At 33.2% G+C, this 25,324-nt stretch overlaps 1 protein-coding gene across 1 annotated transcript in view; it reads left to right on the forward strand.

Annotated features, from left to right (window-relative positions):
* LOC150102821 (uridine phosphorylase 2) overlaps positions 1–25,324 on the forward strand; it is a 78,650-nt gene that overhangs the window by 42,041 nt on the left and 11,285 nt on the right. Inside the window, exons 4-7 of the mRNA XM_090398805.1 lie at positions 700–814; positions 4,678–4,748; positions 8,842–8,983; positions 19,480–19,626. Of these exons, the coding sequence (XP_090254931.1) occupies positions 700–814; positions 4,678–4,748; positions 8,842–8,983; positions 19,480–19,626 (475 nt within the window). The remainder of the gene's footprint in view (positions 1–699; positions 815–4,677; positions 4,749–8,841; positions 8,984–19,479; positions 19,627–25,324) is intronic.

Below are 25,324 nucleotides of genomic sequence, written 5' to 3' on the forward strand. Positions count from 1 at the left end.
CACTTAAGCTATCAATTGAACGAGTGTATTTTATATCTAAGTGTTTTTCTAAATGAGCATTTTTATGTACTGGATATTACCTGGTTGAGTAGGAGGAACGAGTACGGGTTTTATTTTTTTATATGTATGAATAGTAAAGCAAAATAATGAAGTTTTACTTGAAAGGTTCAATGGATATTAATTTATTTACCTTTTTTTTTTTTTTCCCTCTCTCTCTGAAAAGTGATGATTTATTCTGGTTCATCACTATACTACTATGCTAAAGATTCTCAACTTCAGGGTTGTGGTTGCCATGATACTTGTTCGCATGCGTATTATATTTCGTGAAAATTATATGTAGAAATTAGTTTTAATCTTCTCTAGTATTTTTTCATTATCTTAGTTGTAATAACTAAGGTAATGGAAAATAAATATAAAACAAAAGGAAAAAACGTTTTGTTTAAATTTGATTTTGCAATTGATTTTAATGTGTGATTTTTTTTTTAATTTGGAACTTAAGATACAGTATTATAATTTGCAAAATAGATTTTGAGAAAAAAAAAAAAACAGTGAATTCTTTATGTAAATAACCCATTGCCAGCCGTAAGTACCTAATGATTAGTCAGAATGGACATAGAGAAAATAGCAATAACCATAGGTACAGTTCAGATTTTTTTTTTTTTGAAGACTTTCTGTAATCCTAAATTATTTTTCTTACAGCATGGTATGGGAATTCCATCTCTTTCCATTCTGTTACATGAAGTAATAAAGTTGATTTATCATGCAGGATGTAAAGATGTTACTTTTATTCGCATTGGAACCTGTGGAGGTATAGGTAAGTGCTCCTTTGGTAGATTGGTATACTACTATTTCAAAACTGTATGCAAAACAAAGAGGGGGAAAAAGCTATTTTCATTATGGTAGATTCGTGATTTTTTTTATTTTATTTATTTATTTTATTTTATTTTTTTGGATAATTAACCTTCCGAATTTTTGGAGTGATTCGCATTTGTCTTTAATTTCCTATTTTTAGGTTATATATTGTATTAGATAAAGTATTAGATTATATTTTGCCTTTATAAGAAGTTATGCTTAAAATGGAGAATCCTGCAACATCTTAATATTGTCTTTTAGATATGCTGGTCCTTCGATCAGTTTGTTTGAATTACATTGTATTCTAAAGATAAAACGTGTTTCAAATGTCCAACAGTATCATTTATTTCATAAAGCATGCAACATTAAGGATGACATGGCGTGACCTGGATTATCCGTACTCATAATAGTCAAGTAGTCGATTTCAAATCTCATTAGTTCTTAAAAATGCCCAAAAGTGAACGTGATTTGGCAACTTTTGTTCCATTTTTGTCTTCGCTGAGCAGACAGTTTTGTGGAGAATTACACCTCATCCATAATTTAAATTTATTTTAATCATTTAAAGATGCCGAAAATTTGGCATTATTCGTTTCAGTGGAAACGAATAATGTAAAAATGTATGTCAGGCAAGAGAAAGGAATGGAATTTTAAACGGATGATATATACAGTTTGATTATTATACAGTTTGAGTAGAACGTTATACAGAAATTGTAAGTCAGATTTCAAGTAATCATTAAAAACTGTATCACAAATATATTACCACTCATTAAACAACGAAAGTATTTTCTAATATGCTTGCTATTTAATGTTATATTACACGAAAATAATAGGAAGTACGGTCGGTGTTTATGTCTAGCCTCTGAAACAATCTGCTACGTTTGATTTATTGCGAATCTGTTTTTTTCTTTTAAATAACAAATCAGATTAAAACATAAATGGGAAAGTAGGACAAAACCCTAATTTTCCATTTATAGTGCCATCAATGAACAGTAGTTTGATAGAATACAAAAATTTTACACAAGAATTAACTGTCAAGTTCAGGTATTAAGAACAACTGTACAAAAATCTCGTCTATATTCCTCAAAATATGTTTGTCATTATTTTCTAATGCGATTTTAAGTAATTTCAGTCTTATTATATGTATGGAAATGAAGTTATGTTGAATTATACTGTCACTATGTATTTAAATTTCATATCAGTTCTTATCAGAAAATTGTCAGCGTGGAGCATGCTGTCAATTTTCTGACAGTCACGCTTCATGCACACCTCCCGATATAGCAGACTAGTCTAGGATTGATAAGTCCAGCAGAAGCACCCTTCTTTCATAGAAGCTGCTAGAATTTCAGAACGTTCAGAGCAAATTTTTGCCGGCCTAGTTGACCAAGTGGTTAATGTATCCGCTCTCCAACAGAGTACAGGTTCGAATCCCATCGTGGATATGGATGTTTGCAATTGTATTTAAGTTGAATTAAACTCCTACCTAAAGACCATTTTATTTTATTGCAACAATCCGTGCGACGCCATTTCTCCGTTTATTACAGGCTTGAAAAAGATCCATGTTTGGACTCTAGATTAGGAACCCATGAAAGTTAATTTTAAAAATAGAAGAAATCCTTTGCTCACCCACGATACTAATTCTATAGGTTTACGACTTTTCGTGAGTGGGAGTTACGAGGGTGTATAAAAATATATTTCAACTTAAATATATTCCAATTTTAAAACTAAATTTTAAAGTGTATGATTTCACTGAAATGATATGGGGGAATAGCGCTGTGGGATGCACACAGATCTTGGTTGTTCTGTTAATTTAAAAGGAAAGAACTTAAATGGAAAGGATATTTGCTCATTAGACAGTCATCAACGTTTAAGAAATGACGAATTTTATCCAGTATACTCCAAGTTGTGTAGTTTTTTTTTTTTTTTTCACCAAAATGAAACATACATATAGCAACCACTATGTATCCAAGAATCGAAAACATTTAGGAAAGGCCACGGATTTCATTTTTAATCATTTTATAAAAATGGACGAATATAATTTTCTGCAGTCTAAAAGTTCTGTTCTCAAGAGAATTTTGTTAGGTTTATTCTTCGTTCAGTTACATTAATTTTAATAATTTTTTATGTCGGTGAGCTATGTTCCCTCTTCCCGAGCATTTTATCCTTACTCGAATGGTGCATCACCGAGCTCTAGAAAAGTACACTAAAACTAACATTTATACTTGCGAGTACATGTTGATATCTTAAGAGCGCTCGCTATAAACTATTGCAAATGACTATTTTAGATATTTGTAAATGTCTAACATAGATATTTGTAATACTTTTATTTCAACTATTACTTGCGCCAATGCAAAAACCACCTTAACCATTCAATACAGTCTGTTTAAAACACATTTCAAATTGCAATAATTTTTTAAAAATTAAATGCCACAATCCTTAGCCTACCCACTGTGGGCTATGATTTTTTTTTTCTATTTTGGTCAGTTTTTTATATATTTTTTATTGTTTCATCTATTTATACATCGTTTGAACTGACTTATTTCACTATGTAAAATGTATAATAATCGAGATTTACTCTTTAAATGAGCAACCAACTATTGTTTATTTTGCATAGTTGGTTGCTTATTTAAAGAGTGAATCTCGATTATTATACATTTTACATACTAAAATAGTCAGTTTTTGTTTAGAAGCACAGTCTTGAGCACGCACTCTGAACTTCTTTACTTTTTTACATTTAAGAATTCTCTTCTGAAATCATTGGACACGTTTTTGTTCCGCCACCACACACACAGTCTTCATGCTAATAAGCTGGAGCAGTCCATTAAGTTAATTAATGTACTTCTATATATGTGGACAACGAACTTAACTTACCAGCCCATAAGTTCATTATCTATATACATATTTTGCCCAGACGCGGATTATTTACCATAATTTCTCGTACGGAAGTGATGAAACATGCACGAACTTTTCTCTACTCACGTAAAAGAATCTTAGCATTTCCAAAAATATAGCTCCTCTAGACTGTCCAAAATATTTCAGAATTATTTATTTATTTATTTCGTATGTTGATTCAACGGCCGCGAGCCCCTTTTACGGGGAGATATGGCACCACCTCAACCTACCCCCCCCCCCCCTATTTTTATCCGGGCTCGGGACCGGCATAGTTGACAATTCAGACATATGGCTGGAGGGATTGTCTTAAGTATTCCTGACTGTATCCTGCTTGCGGGATGAAAACCCCCAGATAAACCGGGGGAAAAACCCTGCTGTCCACGCCCAAGACCGGCTAACTTGGCTATCGCTGAAGAAGATCCATAAGCTCCTCATGTCGTCGACGGGAATCGAACCTAGGACGCTCCTTCCGGCATGTGGTTGCTAAGCGGTTAGCCTAGTGGCTATGTGTAGTGACTATTTCAGAATAATGAATTTAATTGAAATTGTTCCTGCATCTGATCTCACATATCGAACAAAACAAAGAAAATAAGTGAGTTCCCTTAGTCTTCTTAAGCGAAATAAGCGTCCACCAAAGCTCTCATGCGTTACCACAAGAAGATTGAAGTAGTATAACGTTATAACGGAACTTTGGTTAAAATCTGCCGATATTGTGCCTTACTTTGTCCTGAATGTGGTACTTTAATTTCCATCGCTCATCACTTTCCTTTAAGCTGTTCTTGCTGTTGTTGTTTATCTCTTACCCTTTTATTTCATTAAGATGATGTTGATCAGATGAATTATTTTGCACATAGTTATGTTTGCACAAGAATATTTTTGAAATTCTAATTTAATATAGTTTATCTGTTTTTTTTTTTTTTTTTTTTTTTTGTGCAGGAATTCCTGGTGGCAGTTTGGTAATATCAGAAGCTGCTGTCGATGGGATGCTCCGTCCTTTTCTAAAATTAGTAAGCAACACAGTTTCGTAATTCTTATTCTGAATGATTAACTACTTTTATCACTATTTTAGCATTAGCTGTGGCTTGATCGAAAAATATTTTTTTAAGCCAGTTTAAAATGAAAGGCGCATTTTCTCAAGTAACTAAATAATCATGGTGAGTGTTTTTGCTCAGTAAGTCTTAAGCGAGCTTTCAGAACTTAGTCCGTAACGAGATGCTCTTTGTTTGTAAAGACTTGGGTTCGAATTCTGTCCAGAATGTGAAGAACCTTTTGTAAGGTCTTTTCAGCTAAATGTGAATTAGCTGCTATCATACGCAGACGGCACTACCGACAAGCAAGAGGCTTAAATATTTCTTTATCAATGATATGTACTTTGCATTTTGTACTGTTGTCAAAAGAAAATAAATTCTGTTCATTGCTGTTTCGCAAACAGCAATGAACAGAGTAAATCTTCAAAAGAATGAATGGAGGATTGCAGCAAAAGCCTAAGCATGGATTGTTTCAGCACGAGTTTCGATTACGAGAAATTACATATTGGTTCAGTCTAGTTGAGCTTTACGAACCTAACTAAATAGATGGAATATGGTTATGTGTTCCGTGGCTAAATTTGTTGAGAAATTCTATCTTCTAAATATCACATTACTCAGTGACGATCTAGACGAATGCACCAGGATCTCACATATCGAAGAAAATAAATGAGTTCTCTTAGTCGTCTTAAGCGAAATAAGCGGCCACCAAAGCTCTCATGCATTACCACAAGAAGATGGAAGTAGTATAACGTTATAACGGAAGTTTGGTTAAAATATGTGAGTTATAATTGAATTTTTCGCAATTGAGTTATAATTGAATACTAAAGCGTATCAAAATGATTGGATTTGCGAATACGATACTTCGTTCTTTTTAAAGGATTGTTGAATAGGTAATGGTACACAGTAATGAATTTGCTGGTATGGCAACATTATGATGGTTTCAGGTTCTCTCATGACAAGTTACGACTTTATGCAGATGCGAAAATAATGCAGTGGGAACTGTTTTGAGCTATATATGGTAGTTTAAAAGTATATTGTTATATTAATTACTAAATATGAAAAGCACTTGCCTTCTTCCTGGTTGACTGAGAGCGTAACGTACAAGCAGCCCAACTAACTGGCTACAGTTTTAGAATCCCTTGGGTATGGGAATCTGCACCATGATTTCGGTGCAGGCTCCCATACCCACGGGATTCTAATCTGTGATGCAGATTTCGGTGGGAGTTGAATTCCTCTCGTGGTTTATAACTGCCCTACTTATTGGAGGCCTAAAGAGTTCTGTGTTTGGTCTGTTATAAATAATAGAATTTTTGCATTATGTGGAAAAATTGCAAAAGATCTCTTGGCACACACACAATGTAGTAACGTATTATAGCTTTACCACCTTTCGTTGGTGGATGGTGTGTGTGTGTGTGTATATATATATAAAAGGAAATTAAATGACTTTATACCGAGAATGACAAATCTATTTTTAAGATACAACTAATTTCGTTGAAATACAACTTCTTCGGGTATCATTGGTAAAGAGTAAAATAAAAATAACAAACACATGAAAAAATACATTAACAGAACTAGTATAAAACAAGTACATTTAAAAGGAATGCGTGCTAGAGTTATATTAATTACTAATTATGAAAAGCACTTGCCTTCTTCCTGGGTTGACTGAGAGCGTAACGTACCAGCAGCCCAACTAACTGGCTACATTAACTATCGTTCTCATTAACACACATATATACAGTATATATATATATTTGTGTGTTAATGAGAACGATACAACTAGTTTCAGCTTTTTACAGCCTTCATCAGGTATCCACTAAAGGTAGAAAATGATAATAAAAATTGAAGTTTCTGAAAAACTGAGAATCACAGGTAAAATGCAATACATAATTGACATAAAAAAACGTTGTATTTTTTCAAGTTGTTCTATCCAACGTGCCATTGTTTATTGCGTGCGTGCTTGTAGGCTCTTGTGAATGCCAGTATTGAACAACTGCAGTATGGCTATCAGGGATGTTGTAACTCAAATTGCTGTTTAAGTGTTCACGATTAAGGAGGATTTCCCTGGATTCCACAATTTTCCTTTCAAACTCATCACTGCAGCGAAAAATGTTTTCGGATCTATCCCAGCAAACTGAGTGACTTTGGAGATCATAATGAGGATTGTTTGAGAAAAGAACACGACTGGATAACGCAGTTGCATGTGGTCTTTTATAGGAGATGTCTCTCTTATGTTCCTCTATACATAGTTCAATAGATTTATTAGTCTGTCCAAAATAAGAAATATTACAATCGCACCATAATTTATATACACCTGGATATTTTAGGTTGTGATGAATAGGCTTCGGATGGCTTATAATAGAACGGATTTTAGGAAGAGTAGTGAAAAACGTCCTGATGTTGTATTTTTTAAGGACTTTGGCCAATTTATTGGAGACTGAACTAATGTATGGGATAGAGATGCTACCTTTAAAAAAAAAATTTTCTGTAGTGCACTGCCTAGGAGGATTGAGAAGAAATTTCTTAATCGTTTTTTCAGAATATACATTTTGTTTAAAAATAAGAGAAAGGTGATTAATTTCTTTTTGGAGTTCATCTGGTTCATTTAAAAGAGAGTGTGCTCTGTGTCCCAAGGTAGAAATAGTTCCGAGCTTTTGTGGTGGAAAATGATGAGATTGACAGTGCAGATATCAATTAGTATGAGCGGGCTTTCTGTATATAGAGATTTTAAATCTATCAGAGCATCGTGTAAGAATTACATCCAGGAACGGAAGGCAGTTATTTCGTTCTAGTTCGGCAGTGAATTTTATATTAGGATGTTGGTTGTTAAGATGATGAAGAAAATCCATGAGAGATGTGTGCCCGTGACTTTATATGATAAAAATGTCGTCAACATAACGTGACCACAGTTTCGGTTTAAATGAGAAGGACGATATAGCTTTCGTTTCAAAATCTTCTAGGAAAATGTTTATAAATATTTAAAAAAATATATTTTAAACAGCAAAAATTACAACTGAACTTATAACATATTTTTTTCTACTGAAGTTTTAAGCCTTTTGTAGGTACTATCTTTCTCTCCTCAATAATGCTAAAGAGCACTAGCGAATTATTGTATTGATGAAAATGTTTCCAAGCATTGGTCTTTTGGAAAAATTTTCAAATGGTAATCCTCAAAAAAAATAAAAAATAACTTTTGTGTGTATCTGGGTTTCAAACACAACATATGGCATTTTTCTTCAAATGGTGTTCGCAGTTACTTAGCTCCAGATCTCATAACCTTTGCATTACTGGTCTGTGATCTCGGTATAAGTGTTCTCTTTAAAAAACAAATGTACAATGAAAAGCATACATACTTTCCCATCCACGGTACTAGTGTACTATAGGTTAACAGACCTTTCGTGGATGGATTAGCCATATAAAAAAATAATAACATTATCCCGTCCCTATACCGAAAGAATGTAAAAGTGACTAAATAAATACGACTATGATATAAAATCGTCTCATAAGCAAACTTACGAAGAATAAAATTTATATTAACGTTTTGATTTTACTGTTCAGCAAACTGTGAGCGTTTTTGCAAATATTCGCTGTAGCATAAAATTCTCCAAACAGATACTGCCTGCTTCACTGGAAAATTTGTAAAAGGACATTCTTCCTATGTTGCAAATGGAGGATTTTGATAATTATAAAATTATACTGCAGTAAATAATTTATTTCGTCATAATTTAAATTATTAACGAAATTTTTTTCATTTATTATTGTACTGGATTTATGGCATTATTAGTAATATTCTGTAAAATATTGAAATCATTTAGAGATAATTCTTATTTTTTATGGTGATTAGTTTCTATTATAAAATAATAACAATTACACTCGCGTATCGTTTCGCGAGGCGTTTGTCATTTGGAAACATGTGCATGAATGTATTTGAAAAGATTTCGTATTAATTTTTGCATTCTTTTTTGTATTGATTTGCGTATACTGTTTTAATTACATCGTGTTTATGAGAACTACTTTAGTTTTGAAAGTTACAAATTGGTGAAGTGCGAAATAAAAATTATACACAATTTTTTAGCACATTCTCGGTAAAACTGTGCGGAGACCAGCTGTCCTTGATAAAGAGTTGGCAGAAGAGCTAAAGACCATTGCGAATGAAGAACTACCTCATTATACTACAGTTTTGGGTAAAACTATGTGCACTTATGATTTTTATGAAGGTGAGTTGTCTTCAATTGTATGAGTAAGTGAATTTACACTTCGCTGATTAGAGTAGAAAAATTTAATGATTCGTTGCATTAGTTATTTCTGTTAAAATTGCATTATTTGGTAACGCATTGTATATACATGGCAAATAAGTAATAACATATTTGTTTAACTATTTTTGAAATGTTTTAAGCTCATGAGGGAATGTATTGCTAGGAAGCGAATGAGTTGAAAGAGACCGTAATGGGGATTAAAAGATTAACTTATAAAATTTCTAAACTTAAAATCAATTATTGTTGATTCTTTTATTGGGTCAAAAGAAGCAGAATCTAAATATCTTGTTATGAATGATTAAATAATTATTCTACAAGCATAGAAAGTGTTTTTTTTTTTTTCGTGAACCAAATTTTTGTCCAGTGAGTATTTAGCTTTTTTAAATAACGAAACCTGCGGTGCGTTCATAATTAGAAGAAACACACGTATAAACCACAGTGAAAATTATTTAATTGTAAATATTTCATCCTAAGTATCTTAGGACATCATCAGTACAGTATTTAAACAAAAATTAGGAATAACATACAGTTAGGGCGCATGATTACAATAGAATCTCATGAAAACGTGCTAAAGTAGTACCAAAAAAAAAAACAAAAAAAAAAAAAAACGTTAATTATTTAACACAGTTTTGTATGATAATTTCCCATACTTTAGGAATAGTAAGAACGTCGTTGCGGTTTAGGTTTGGTCTGTGTAGTAGGGCTTCAGAACTTTCTTTGTATAAACGTTCATGTTTAAATAAAGATCTATGTAAAAGTTTAGCCTTTTCCCAATGGATCCTATGGTTTGGATTTTCAATTCCGTGTTGAGAGAGGCCAGATTTCTGCGGTTTAAGAAGACGAATGTGGTCTTGATGTTCCGAGATGCGTTTCTGAACAGACCTACCTGTCTGTCCAAAGTAAGATAATTTGCATGAGCATGGAATCTCATAAACACCAGGTAACATCAAGGGTGAGAATTTGTCCTTAGGAGAAGGTAATAAGTTGTAAATTTGGTTGATAGGTTTGTAAGTAGTGGCAAAATTGTATTTCTTCATAATTTTAGAAAGACGTTCTGAGATGCCTTTAACGTAAGGTATGGGAATCCTATGCACTTCTTGTCTGGTTTGATGTATGCAGAAGTGACTGATGATTTTTTGAGTTGTTTTGGGATTATATCCATTTAGGATGGCTGTATTTTTGATAACTTCTAATTCCTGGTTTAAAGATTCTTCAGAGGAGCAGAATTTGTGTGCTCTGGAAACTAGTGATTTAATAATGCCAGATTTCTGAGATGGATGATGAGCAGAAGAATTGTGAATGTAGCGACCTGAGAATGTAGGCTTGCGAAAGACGGAAGTGGCGATGGAACCGTCTTCTTTTCTTTTGATGTGTAAATCCAAAAAAGAGATACCTGTGGAGATTCTTTTTCTAACGTAAAGTTGATGCGATGATGAAGAAGGTTAATTTTATCTAGAAACAGTTGTAATTCAGGTTCGGGATGATTCCATACTGGAAATACGTCATCGACATATCTTAGCCAAATTTTTGGTTTGGGTTCAAAAGTGAATATTTTTTCCTCAAGGTGTTCTAGAAACAAATTTGCTAGGTTTGGTGATAAAGGAGATCCCATTGCTGTCTTATCCCAAACCTAGCAAATTTGTTTCTAGAACACCTTGAGGAAAAAATATTCACTTTTGAACCCAAACCAAAAATTTGGCTAAGATATGTCGATGACGTATTTCCAGTATGGAATCATCCCGAACCTGAATTACAACTGTTTCTAGATAAAATTAACCTTCTTCATCATCGCATCAACTTTACGTTAGAAAAAGAATCTCCACAGGTATCTCTTTTTTGGATTTACACATCAAAAGAAAAGAAGACGGTTCCATCGCCACTTCCGTCTTTCGCAAGCCTACATTCTCAGGTCGCTACATTCACAATTCTTCTGCTCATCATCCATCTCAGAAATCTGGCATTATTAAATCACTAGTTTCCAGAGCACACAAATTCTGCTCCTCTGAAGAATCTTTAAACCAGGAATTAGAAGTTATCAAAAATACAGCCATCCTAAATGGATATAATCCCAAAACAACTCAAAAAATCATCAGTCACTTCTGCATACATCAAACCAGACAAGAAGTGCATAGGATTCCCATACCTTACGTTAAAGGCATCTCAGAACGTCTTTCTAAAATTATGAAGAAATACAATTTTGCCACTACTTACAAACCTATCAACCAAATTTACAACTTATTACCTTCTCCTAAGGACAAATTCTCACCCTTGATGTTACCTGGTGTTTATGAGATTCCATGCTCATGCAAATTATCTTACTTTGGACAGACAGGTAGGTCTGTTCAGAAACGCATCTCGGAACATCAAGACCACATTCGTCTTCTTAAACCGCAGAAATCTGGCCTCTCTCAACACGGAATTGAAAATCCAAACCATAGGATCCATTGGGAAAAGGCTAAACTTTTACATAGATCTTTATTTAAACATGAACGTTTATACAAAGAAAGTTCTGAAGTCCTACTACACAGACCAAACCTAAACCGCAACGACGTTCTTACTATTCCTAAAGTATGGGAAATTATCATACAAAACTGTGTTAAATAATTAACGTTTTTTTTTTTGTACTACTTTAGCACGTTATGACGTTTTCATGAGATTCTATTGTCATCATGCGCCCTAACTGTATGTTATTCCTAATTTTTGTTTAAATACTGTACTGATGATGTCCTAAGATACTTAGGATGAAATATTTACAATTAAATAATTTTCACTGTGGTTAATACGTGTGTTTTTTCTAATTAGTATTTAGCTTGTTTCCTTTGGAAACAGAAATCAAATGTCGCGTTGAAATCAGTATAATCCTAATGGCTGAATAACTCAGCATTAGCTATAATGATTACATTTCAGCCCTAAAACACAATTTTCCTCTTTCGTTTTTTCCTATGTTTATAAGTTAAGAGATTTAAATAGCCGATTGAAGATGGCGAAACACCTCTAATTAATTAACATTAAAGTGATACTGATTTAATTCTCGGTGTTTTTCTTCAAGGCTGTCGAACCCATAGCTCATATTTCCAGGAAATAAAAAAAATCCAGTCACACTCAATTATGTTACTCTTCCAGATTTCCTCACTTTCTAGGTAATGCAATGTTGAAAAGATGATGAATATTTGTTGATTGGTTGATATGTTTTTTGTCAAGAGACCGAAAGTTTTTGCTGAGGTTCAGGCGTTTAAAGATGTAGGTTTGAAGAAACGAGTTAAAACGATTTTTTTTTTGTTTGACATGACGAATTATAAGATATTGGAATTCATTTCCTAAATGGGTAGTTGGAATCGATGGCTAATAAGCAATTTGGTTTAATTTTCTTTCCTCTATCCGAAAAGCCATCTTTTCTGAGGATATCAGGTTGTAATAAAAATAAACTACAACGCAACAACAATAGGCAGTATAACATCGATGCAAAAATTAGTTCTTGGTTAACACTCCCACTGTTTTCGATAATCGTTTCCTATATTCTAAGTGTTTCGTATTTTCGAAATCTTGGGTTTTTCTAAAGATAAAGTACGATTCAGAAAATTTGCCTTTATTAAACATAAACTGCATAAATCGAGAACAAGATGGAGTGTGTATCTGGTCGCCCGTAGCATTACTCACTCATGAGGGCGGCCATAAGTCTTCTGTCATGATTTAACTGTAATTTTTAAAGTATATTCTTAGTTAATTAATTTATTTATTAACTAATTTCAAATTGAATTTTAAAATTGTATCCTCTGGATAAAAATTTATTTGAAATTTGTCCCAGGCTTGTTTCTATTAAAATAAATAATTCTTAATAACCACCAGATTTGAAATCTTTGTCCATCCCATACTTTGTCTCCTAAGCAAAACCTTATAACAAAACTCATTTTAAAATATGAGTTTTGTGCTGAAAATAGATTAGCTGCAATTTAACAGGGGCTATTTAGATGGTTGTTTAGTTTTTATGTGGTCTGTTTGCTTATTTTGTGTTGCGAAACTGCTTTTCAGTTTTGTATTACTTTTTTTTACATGTGAGATTGTTTGAGATTAACTTATTTTAGTCTTATTTTATTTTTTTATAAACAATAAATAAAATATCAAAGAATACCTGAAAGAGATCACTCGAATGAGGCAACCTATGGGTTGTATAATGTAAATAACTAAAAGTCAGCGACATTTTACTTTCCATTCTCTCCAGTTTGACCATATTATACCAAAATTTTTACGAGTTACGTGAAAACTACTGTATTTGAAATTTCGTCGAAATCAGTTAGACAACAGAATCTTGTAGGAAGTCACGTCGTTCTCCTCCTCTTCCCGCAAACAGGTTACTTGAGGAAGAAAATAAGTTTTTGTCAATGTTTTTGCTATTTTCAGTGTTCTGCTTCTGTTATTAATTGGATTTAATTTTAAATTTGTAAGGCTGTGTTATGTTCATTATTATTATTAAGTGCTATTAATCTTTAAACTATGATTACAGAAGATTGGGATTGCGATTCGACTGTATTTATTTTGCCGCCAAAATAGAGGAGTGTTTCATTTGTATGCATTCGGTACCGGGAATTTCTTAGAGGAATAAAAATCCATCTTTTCAAAACTTGAATACACTTGGATTGTTCATAGCCAGCGTTTCTTGGTATCTCGTATGTTAGGTCTCTTTTCGAAATATATAAACCTTAAATTTTTATGGTCAAATATATTTAAAGGGTTTATACTTACTCTTCCAAAACTAATGCATTTTGTAGAATTTTCTGAAAGAAACTTTGGTCGTGGCCTCTTCGATATGTGTGGATCGAAAAGAACACCCTGGCCATATTGGTGCTAGAAGTTTTCAGATAAAGGTTTCAAACAAGATGGCAGTGATTTCTTTTTTTAGATATTTTCATGTTACGTTATGCTGATTATCATGATATTTCATCTGATTGGGATAACTGCGTAGACTTGTCATATCTGCTTGTTTCCCAGAGCAGAAGTAACAAACAATAAAAATGTAAAATTCCTATCTCATCTAAATAAAAAAATGTATATTCGTTGCCTTATTGAAGAAGAATGTTTTACTATGGCGAGGTTCCTTTTATCAAAAACACAGATGAATTTAGAAACGTAGAGCTCATATTTTTTGAATAAGGATCTTCAGCTGCATTGCTTCATATTTCCCCACATTCTTACTTTCACAAGCTCTCGCTCGCACAAGATAATGAAAAATAAATTCCATGGAGTTAATGTCCTATACGTATAAACCATTTATAGGTAGTATTCCATAAACAAAAGTACTGAGTTGACTGAGCAACTTGATAAAATATTTACGTTAGATTCCTGGATCAGTAGCCGGTGTAAGCATATGATATTACCAGAGACCTCTAAGTCAGGGACTCATGAGGGAAGACACATATCACCCGTACCAATTGTCATGCTTTTTCGTGAGTCATTCACACTATCTGCACTCAGCATCTTCAAAGGCAATCCATTCCAATCACTCACCAGTCTATGAGAGAAAAATCTAGCTTTTATCCCCCCCCCCTTCTTGACTGCATTCATTATCAACTTCCATGAATGTTCTCCCATTCTCTTCCTACGTTCCAAAAATCAAGTATGTCTCTATTATATCCCTGTTTCTCCTGTTTGCTAGTGTCTGCAGTCCTGAAATTCTCAGTCTGTCCTCATGATCTACATTTAACAGTATGAATACCATCTTTCTCTCTCTCTCTCCCCTTTGCACTATTTCCTCTGTATATATGAGGGGGTCTGAAAAGTTCTTGGCCTCGACCATAGATGGCAAAACTATCGGTAAGATTTTTTTTTCTAAGTTGGTACATCTATCATAAGCATCCATATGAAATTGCAAGTCATTCTATGAAGTAGTTTGTTTTATACAGCTGTCTGAAGCAAAAGTGTTGTCTGTATCCTTTGAAATGAATAAAATTGAGTATCGTGCGGTTATAAAATTCTTTGTAAAAGAAGGTTTAACGCCATGGGCACTCTTCTCCTTCTTCGAAAATTAAGAAATGGGCTGCCGAGTTTAAACATGGCCGTACCAGCCTTGAAGATGATACACGTGAACGACGTCCAAAAAGTGTAACAACACCAGAAATCATTGATCAAGTGCATGATATGGTATTGGATGACCGGCGAGTCAAAGTGCGTGAAATTGCTGAGACTATAGGCATTTCAAAAGAAAGTGTAGGATACATTTTGCATGAATTGCAAATAAAAAAGCTTTATTGCAAATAAAAAAGACGGGTGCCGCACTTGCTCAGTAGATCAAAAACGCACTTTCATGAAACTCTCTGAACAGTTATAGGTATTATTTCTGGGAAAATTCTCATATTACTCCTCTAAAAATAAACTATTATTTTAGTGGCTAATATAGTCTACTTTCGTTTAGGACTGTCTCTTTTTTTACTATGTCATTGGCTCTTTACCCAAAAATCTAGGGCATTACTGAAGTGTTATAAAACTAATATATGAAGAATAAAAATATAAAAAATACAGGGGAAATTTTGATTAAACCTTTTTGGATGTTGTTTTCTGTCTTCTTAATCGGCGTTGTGCCTTCATATGCTGTTAAGCTGTTAAAGGTAGTTTTTTTTTTTATATTTTTTTCAAATAATCTTCCCCACATTGCTTCATCCCCCCCCCCCGTCCTAAAACCCTTCTTTTAACAGCTTAGCAGCATATGAAGGCACATCGCCGGAATAAGGAGACAGAAAACAACATCCAAAAAGTATGTTCAAAATTTGCCCTATATTTTTTATTTTTTTATTCTTCATATATTAGTTTTATAAAACTTTGGTAATGCCCTAGATTTTTGGGTAAAGAGCCAATGACATGGTAAAAAAAGGGGCACTCCTAAACGAAAGTAGGCTATATTAGCCATTAAAATAATAGTCTCTGAACAGTGCTTAGAGCGTTTTAACAAGAAGGAAACTGATTTTGTGCGTCGATTTATTACTATGGATGAGCCTTGGATTCACCATTATACACCAGAATCCAAACAGCAGTCAAAACAGTGGAACAGAAGCCGATTGTTCAGCGCCAAAGAAGAAAGTCTGTTCTATCAGCAGGAAGGGTCACGGCATCGGTCTTTTGGGATGCTAAATGCAGTTTGCTTATTAATTATCTTGAAAAGGATAAAACAATAACCGGGGAATATTATTCCGATCTTTTAACCAGACTAGATGAAAAAATTTGTGAGAAAAGGCCCAGTTTGCAGAAGAAAAAAATCATCTTTCATCAGGATAGTGCACCTGCACACAAAAGTATTTTGGGCAGTGAGAAAATTAAGGGATTGCACTTTGAATTATCGGAACATCCACTATTCCCCAGATTTGGCTACCTCTGACTTCTGTCTCTTCCCAAAACTAAAACTACTCCTCGCTGGTCAGCGTTTTTCTTCGAATCAAGAGGTGATTGCAGCAGTAGAGGGGTATTTTGCAGATCTTACTGAGAACCACTACAGGTACGGGATAATGGCGCTGGAGCATCGCTGGAATAAATGTATTAGTCTTAAGGGAGATTATTGAAAAATAAAAATAATTTTGAAATTATAAATTCGTTTTTCATTGTTAGGCCGATAACCGTTCAGACCACCCTCGTACATCATCACGAAAGCCAGGAGACCATATGTGTTCATAGTAATCAAAGTGATGTCATATAAATGCCTTATAAAGAGGCAAAATGACTTCTAATTCGTACGTGTCATTGTTCGTTTAGCATTGTAATTATCCTCCAAATTGTATTTGTAATCTTTGCTATATGACTCTTGAATTTCAACTTTCTATGTAATAAAACTCTAAGATACTTATCAGACCCTTTATTCCTAGCCTAAACACATGAAAATGAATTTTCCGATATTAAGCTGATAGCCATTTTCACATGCCCAGGATTCCAGCTTGTTGAAATCATTCTGCAAGTGCTGCTTGTGAGTCACACTCTTAATTATCTTGCTTATCGTTTCATCATCAGCAAACAGCTGCATGTCACCTGTTAAATCCTTTCTTTCATCAATGTAAAGAATTAATAACAATGGACCATGGACTGATCCCCATGGTACACCACTGGTCATTTCAATGCATTTCATTTCTTGCAGACTCATCTCCATACATTACTTTTTGATACGTTATCCTCTTATCCACTCTAATAGTTTATAATCCAATCCTATATCCTCCAACGTATACAACAGCTTTCCATTCTATATTGTCAAAAGCCTTAGCAAAGTCCAAAAGCATCCATTCTTCTTGTCTTACTCAACCGCAACGGTATTATAAAATGAGCAAGTTGCCCATTTTGGTCATGTGTGAGCAAGTTGCCAAACATGACCTTCTTTTAGTAAACACATGCCATTCTGCATGCTTTACAATGTATAGATTCTCTGTCTACCTATTTCTGTATGCGAGCTCTTATCATTTTTTCCAAAATCTTCAGCCCCCCCCCTCCCGAGATAATGATAGGTTAATATTAAGACATGTCCGTCTTTGCACACCACCTTTATGCAATGGTGTTATCGTACATTATTTCCGCTCCTGCGGAATCTTACCTGTTCTGAGATTCAAATTCATCTGAACACTATTTTAGCATGTGTACTTATATCCCATCGCACATTAGTGTGTGCTGTGAATTCCACTGATTAATCTATAGCAGTTTTGGAATGCGTTAGTTCTGCCCAAAAGCCAGACAGAAACTAGAATATCTATAGCAGCGCATGCTGTCGAAAGTTATATTGATTATAGTATGTTCAAAACTATGTAGTTAAATCCGTTTGTGAATAAGTCCTTTTGTTGGAATAATAATTTTGAATATGACGAAAAGCCAAACGGCTATATTTTCTCGCGAAGTTAGTTAAATTAAGGGGATAAAAAATCCCTTATTATTTTACAGCCAGTATGCAAAACTCTAAGATCGAAAACTACGATCTACGAGTTTCATGCCGAAGAACTATCGGCGAATCCAATCGTAAGTAACCACTTGGTAGTACAACACCAAGGCAACTCGATGCAAAGGTGGAGCAAGCTCCCTCACTCTCTTGGATATTTTCTCATAATGTGAAAACACAACTCTTAGGAGATGTAATACTGCTTTACATTATGAGGAGAGGTCACTACCCAGACCAGTTTCAACCTTTTTTGAGGTCTCATCAGTGAGTAGGTAGACCTGGATGATATCAAAGTTCAAGTATAGTGAAGGTATGTAAGTTCTTTTCACTTGAACTTTGATATCATCCAGGTCTAGCTACTCACTGATGAGACCTCAAAAAAAGGTTGAAACCGGTCTGGGTAGTGACCTCTCCTCATAATGTAAAGCAGTATTACATCTCCTAGGAGCTGTGTTTTCACATTATGAGAAAATATCAAAGAGAGTGAGGGAGCTTGCTCCACCTTTGCATCGAGTTGCCTTGGTGTTGTACTACCAAGTGGTCACTTACGCTTGGATTCGCCGATAGTTCTTCGGCATGAAACTCGTAGATCGTAGTTTTCGATCTTAGAGTTTTGCATACTGGCTGTAAAATAATAAGGGATTTTTTATCCCCTTAATTTAATTTTTAATATGTATTACATTTAAAATGTACTAAATAAGCACCAATCAAAGGCGAATATACGAACTCTTCAGAAATTGCCTGTTAGGTTTGCCAATCAAAACTCTTGGTGTTGTATTGTACTGCTCTTATATTATTCTTTATTATTGTGTTTCAAACAAACGCTTACTGTATCGACTATTCTAAAGATCGTTGTATTATCATACCATTCGCGACAATACTGAAAGCAGTCCGATACTCAGTCGAAAACGGAAGCAAATCCTGTGTATGGGGTGAACCACATAGTTCAGGTTAGACTCTCGAAATGAGTTTCATATGATTCTACAATACTTGTGCTTTATCCATAAAAGAGAAACTAGATGGAAGACCATAATATAAAATTTCTTCTTGCTTTTTAGATTGATTGGTCGAAGAGCCGAAATTTTTCATTGCAGTGCCGTATATTGATATTTTGGATAACTTATCACCCAAACTCCTTAGTAGTGTTTTTTTTCTCGTGCAGACTGATATTTACATGTTCCAGCGTTATGCTGCTGTTCGCATCGCATAACGCTAGATTTACTGGTAGCAGTTTTCAGGACAAAGAAATGAAACAAAAAATAAATAAATAAAAATAATCTGAAAATTTTAACCTGAGCCAGTTGCTTGATATTGTCAACTGGTTACAAGTGTTCCGTGACAGGATCGCTAAGAGTATACGTTTTTTTTTTTTTTTTTTTCCCCTTCTGTAAAGGTAAAAAAATCGAAAGTATTATTGGTGTAGAAATACTTCAGGGTATGTAGTGCATTTAGTTAGCAGGTTAGCTAGCCTGTTAACTAAAACATATTGGCGAACTTTTATGTTATTAATTTTTGTAATTTCTCCATGTTAAATATATAATACAGGCATCAATTTATTTTGAAGGTCAAGGACGATTAGATGGTGCTTTCTGCAACTACACTGAGAAAGATAAGCTAGAATATCTGCACAAGATTCACAAAGAAGGCATTGTAAACATAGAAATGGAATCTCTTGCTTTTGCTGCAATGTGTAACTATTCAGGTATTAAAGGTAAGTTTACCATTAAATCCAAAAGGAAATTTATTTCGTTCAAATTTAACTCTTAATTTCATATTTATAAACCCCCAATTGTAATTTATCGTAATTACGATAAATTACAATTGGATAAATTTCAGGATGACACGTAATTTCAGGAGTAATTGGATAAATTTCAGGATGACACGTAAGATGACATCCTGAATAAACTGAAGCGGATAAACAAATTACGTGTTTATTCCCTTCATGTGCTCTGTTTATTCCACTTCGTTCATTTGAACTTGATATAAATGAGTACAGAAGATGGCTTGGATACTTCGCAGAAAATTAAGCTTTCTCGTATTAGTTTGTAAATTTGTTCATTTAATTTTAGTTGTTATAAAGCAGTATCGTTCAACTTTGGATACCCACTTACTTGTAGATCTTGAGATTGTTTATGGAGAAATATATATAGTAATATATGGATGGACAGGAGAATTTCTTGTATTTTAAATGAGCCATTTTTAAAGCGGATGCAAGAAATTCATCTCTATACGCATGCTTTGACCCTTTATTATGATAAACAAAAAAGGCGCTAGGCGTTTTTTTTTTCCTGAGCATCTTCCAAAAGAAGACGCATTAGTTGATTTCATGTATACATAAAATTTTTTTTAAAAAAAACCTACTTTCTTCTAAGCAGACGGATTGACAGATCAATCTGTCTGCATTTGGCTGTTGAATTCCTTTATGCGACAGGGTTGTAATTCATTTGGCTCTAATGCAAAGAACATTTAAGAACCTTTATAGCTTTGGAGTGTTTTAGAAAAGTGGATAATGGAACTGGTTCAATAAAAAGTTGTGTACTTATTTATGCAATAAAGGTATTTGGCTTATTTTTTATCAATACAGTGTATACAATTCATTCCTATGCATTCTTTGGATTTTTCCTCTCCCCCTTTTTTTTTGAAAATTGGTGTTGTTAGGCTCTTCTTCCAATAATTTCTTTAAATAACTATTTAAAATATCAAAATTCTTTTAATTGTTTCTCTGCATATTTTAATGGCTCATTCTGTATCTTATCTGTTACTTTTCTTATTTATTTAAGCGTGTTTTTTTTTCAAATTTTTTTCTGTTATTACAAACGTTACATTATTTTCTTCATAAATGTCATTAGCTTTGGTTATATTATCTCAATTCTTTCAATACTGTCATTCAATTCTTCAATTCTTTTGAAAAGTTATCATGGAATAATAACTATTCCATGATAACTTTTTTTAAAATTTTCCTTGTCACTTACTGTATTTCGAAAGTTCAATATTCTTCGTATTTCTTCAGATCATCAACTTCCTGATATGCACCCTTAAAGGGTGTGTACAAGATACTCTGATAGCATTTACATTATTATTAACCTCCTATCCGCATTTTTCCTCAAAATTATATTTCTTCATCTACTTCATATATATCTTTATGTATCATTATTCCAATTTTCTGATATTTCTCAAATTTTAATGTTGTGATTTACAAGTTCAGTTCTTCATGCTGTCAGTGATATTACATTCCAGGTAATGATTCTCAGTTTTGAGTTCGTTTTCTTTATTTCCTTTCTAGTAATTTCTGATGCATTCTCCTGCGATCTGATAACTTTATCACGGAACACTTCCTGTTTAATCTTTATTCCTAGGGTGGTGTCTTTCTGGAAGTATATACTTTCCTATATGCTTCTCCTGCTCGCCTTCACGCCAGCATGAGATTAGTAGAGTGAAAAACAGTTCTTTAATATCTCAAGTGATTACGACAGGGTTATCGATTTACAAATAAAAACGCATTTAGAATAATTTCTTAAGTTCATAATATTTGACGACTTTTGAATTACAATCAATTATAAAAGTTATGCTCTGGAGAATTCCTGAAGATCTTTATGCTATTCATTCTGAGGAAGACGCTAGTAACCAGATGAAATCTTATTACTAAAAAATATTATAAATATTATTGTTTAAGAGTATTTTTTCAATACTTATAAATAACGAATATCGAAAAAAAAATACTAGTAAATAACAAGTATTTACGGGTATTTTTTAAAATTGTATAAGGGTGGTTCCAAGTTAAATCGTTGGGGGACTGCACTGCTTAATTTTTGATTTTGATGAGAGTTATTTGTCACCCTGCACTTTAAATAGAAGAAAAATAATTTTCCTCGCATCTTATTAATTATGGCGACTGTGATTTTAATTCTCATGGTAGATAGTTTTTAACTTATTTGCGTTTTCATACAAACTATTTTTTTTAAAAGATGGCAACCACTGCTTTAGGTTTTTCCACAGATTTTTCTCCATTTTGTATTCTGCCCCAATAGGTCCAAGAACGAATCTACAAGGCCGATTTTTTTTTGTAGTTTCATTTATGCATATCGCGGAATATGTATACCAAAAACCATCCTAATTAAAGCCTAAGAAAAAAAAAATTCTTATATGAAAAAAAGAAAAAAAAAACGGCTGATTTGAAGTCGTTTTTATTGAAAACGGCTTCAAATATCGATTTTTATTTGAAGCATGCCAGTTTTGCTATCCTATACAAAATTTATCGCTTCACTTCGTGGTGGTGTCCCATGTTTTGCTCGGTGTAGGATTGCCATCCAGTTGGGTCTACCTCTGATTTACATTTTCTTGCACTTGGTTGTGCCTCTAATGTCTATGTAATAATTAAGCATAAAACACTATGTATTACTGAACACAATTAAGATTATTACTTCAGTAATAATTTTTCACGTTTCCCAGATATTTTTGTAGTGTATTTCTGAATTTCATGCTTCTGGTTGTCATAGTTCTCTTTAGGGAAGGACATATTATGGTAAGCTGACATCTAAAGATGATATACTCTGCTTTTCTGGTGGTGTTTTTGATTTCTCCGACTACAGATCAAACTCTAGTACAATAAAGTTTATTTATGCATGCAGAATAAAATTAGGGGCAAATTCTTCAAAATAACTGCTAAAAAGTTATATTATGCTCCGTTTATGGCATTTTCATTTAGTACATGGATAAAAATCTAAACAATTATTTTTCGTGGTATTTTAGGCATCAGTTTTCTTTTTCTAGGACATCACCACCCTCTGAGTCTTCAAGTAGCAGTATTGTTTTAATTCAGCTCTCGGTAATTAGGACAATGTGTTTATTTACGAAAATGCAAAGCCCTAATGAACACAAAAGAGGACAATAGTCCGGTATGATGAGTAAAAAGCTAGAACTGATTAACATACTGATTTACCGGTGTTTAATAGATTGTTAAAAAATTCTGTTTATCGCAATAACTAGATGCCATTTGATGGTGTTAGGAGTTTCAACCATCGGAGGGGGGGGGGAATACTGACAGAAGTACAAATACAAATTCGCGTCTTAATTTTATGATTGTTCAGAGTTCATTTCATACTGAAATTGTTTCAGAATAAGAGAATCAAGCCCATATCACAACATTTTAAATTAAACCGAATGCTCTGCTCATAGCTTTTCTTGCATAACAGAATATTATTTTGCTGGAGCCATTCCGAGAAACGAGAATTCAGTTATCCAGTTATAAAACTTTTTAATGTTTATATATATATATATATATATATATATATATATATATCAAGCATTTATTTTATATTGCAAAGAATCTGGTTATTACAAATAACTACAGCGCATTCCTTTTGTCGATTGTTGGACATAAAAATGTCCAACAATCGACAAAAAATTGAGGACAGTTACACAGAGAGAGAGAGCGCATAGTGAACTGTTTGAGGGTGTGTTACTTCAAAAGAAAATAAAATACAGTTTTCTCAAAATTGTTTTTATATTTCTCTATATAAAGCATTTTCAACTTTCCTTATGCTTACAGAGCGTTTAAAATACCTTATGGTAATAGTTTTCCAACTTTTTAAACTCCCTCCTTTCTCTTAAAAAAATGTCTTCTCCTCCCTCTGACACTTTTCGTAAAACAGTATTGACCAATGGCATGTATTTTATTGGTTTATTGGCATGTATTTTATTCTAGTAAAATAAGATGTTCTAGTTTTTTTTTTTTTTTGATCATGCACAATTATACTTCAAAACAAACTAAAACTAAAATAACACACGACGATATTATTTTAAAAATTGTGACTTGGAAATTTCTAATGTAGTATATCAATGACAAAATGTTTTTAATGGTATATTATATTGAAAGAAGTGGATTGAATATCTAGTATATGTGAGTTATACGTTATGCTCGTAAATAAACAATAATATTAACCATTGCATTCCACCTAGGGGAGCACGCCCCATAGTTTGAAAACTTGTGGTAACAGTATTAAAATCTTATTGGGGGAATAATCTCTTAAGTGACTTCAAAAATTCTTGTGTTTGTTAGTTCTAGCTCTGATTAATCCTCTCTTTATCATATTAAAACCTCTGTAATACGTTTTATTGATATTAAATATTAATTTTATGTTTTAAAGCTCTTAGTTACAACTTTCCATATGTTTACAGAGGGTTGAAAATACCTTATGGCAGGCGTTTTTTTTTTTTTTTTTTTTTTTTTTTTTTTTAAAGAATCTCCTTACTTCAAATAACCATAGTACATTACTTTTGTTGAGGGTAATTAGTATAATGACGAACGATGAATGCCAAGGTTTTTTCTTCTGACTGCCGCATGTAATGGCATTTACAAACAAGTATGGAAGAGAAGATAATAACAGGATGCAATTCCTAACTGCATCCTTGTCTTCACATCATTAATTATTACATTAACTGAACTTACGTTTAATTTGGGTTTACATACTTTTGTATTAATATTGCCATTAATAATGGTTCGATGTAAAGCAAAATTGATAATTAAATATAAATATCATTAAATTCCACTCTGTGAGAGCAAAACAATTAATTTTATTTAATTTTAAAATTTGTAAGTATACTATTTTGCTTTTGCACTTGAAAGTTTTTCGATTTAAATCAAAATTTCCATCGCTCTGTACATGTAACAATTCTAAATAATAAATCTGCTAAAATGTATTCTCAGAGTTCAGTTATTATTTTGTATTTTGAAATGTTTTGTATACTCATTTCCTTGGAAATGGTCATATAAACTAAAATCGACAAATTTCAAATCTTTATCAAAATACATTCAGCCAGAGAGGATAATACGAATATGTCTCAGTTATATTCTGTATGTATACACGTATTTTATTTTTTAGTGACTGTATCGCCTATATTTGTATTTTTATAGTAACCTGTATCACAACGGCCCTTGGTTATATATTGTATAGTTCCTTCTAATCTAATTCCATCTGGGTTCGATTCCCGTCAGTCTCGTGAGGAACCTTTATCTGGTCTTTTTCGACTAAAGGTGAGTTAGCCAGTCTCATACGGATGTAAGGTGTTTTTTCACTCGGAAACTCGCGTTCTTCTCCCCGAGTGTCCTATAATAAGTAAGGCTTGATAAATAACTCTCAATCCAAATACTGTATTGTACGAAAAGAAACACGCCTGAAAATATACACAACTTTAGCAGTGCCCACATTCTGTTCTTTATTCCTGACTTTTCTTTAACTATCAATCTCTATATTACCTACCACTCGAAAAATAATTGTAGGATTTTTTATAACATTTGTAGTATTACTTTTTCATCATCATAACGCTAATTACGGAAACAGCACATATTGGTCTGTGCCAGCCTCATTATCCATCTGATATCTTCTTTTGAGTTCTACCCGGCCTTCTCT

The sequence above is a fragment of the Typopeltis vanoorti genome, chromosome 10 (genome assembly GCF_054136105.1).
Source record: "Typopeltis vanoorti isolate ZY-2024b chromosome 10, IOZ_Tvanoo_1.0, whole genome shotgun sequence".
NCBI classification, from domain to species: domain Eukaryota; kingdom Metazoa; phylum Arthropoda; class Arachnida; order Uropygi; family Thelyphonidae; genus Typopeltis; species Typopeltis vanoorti.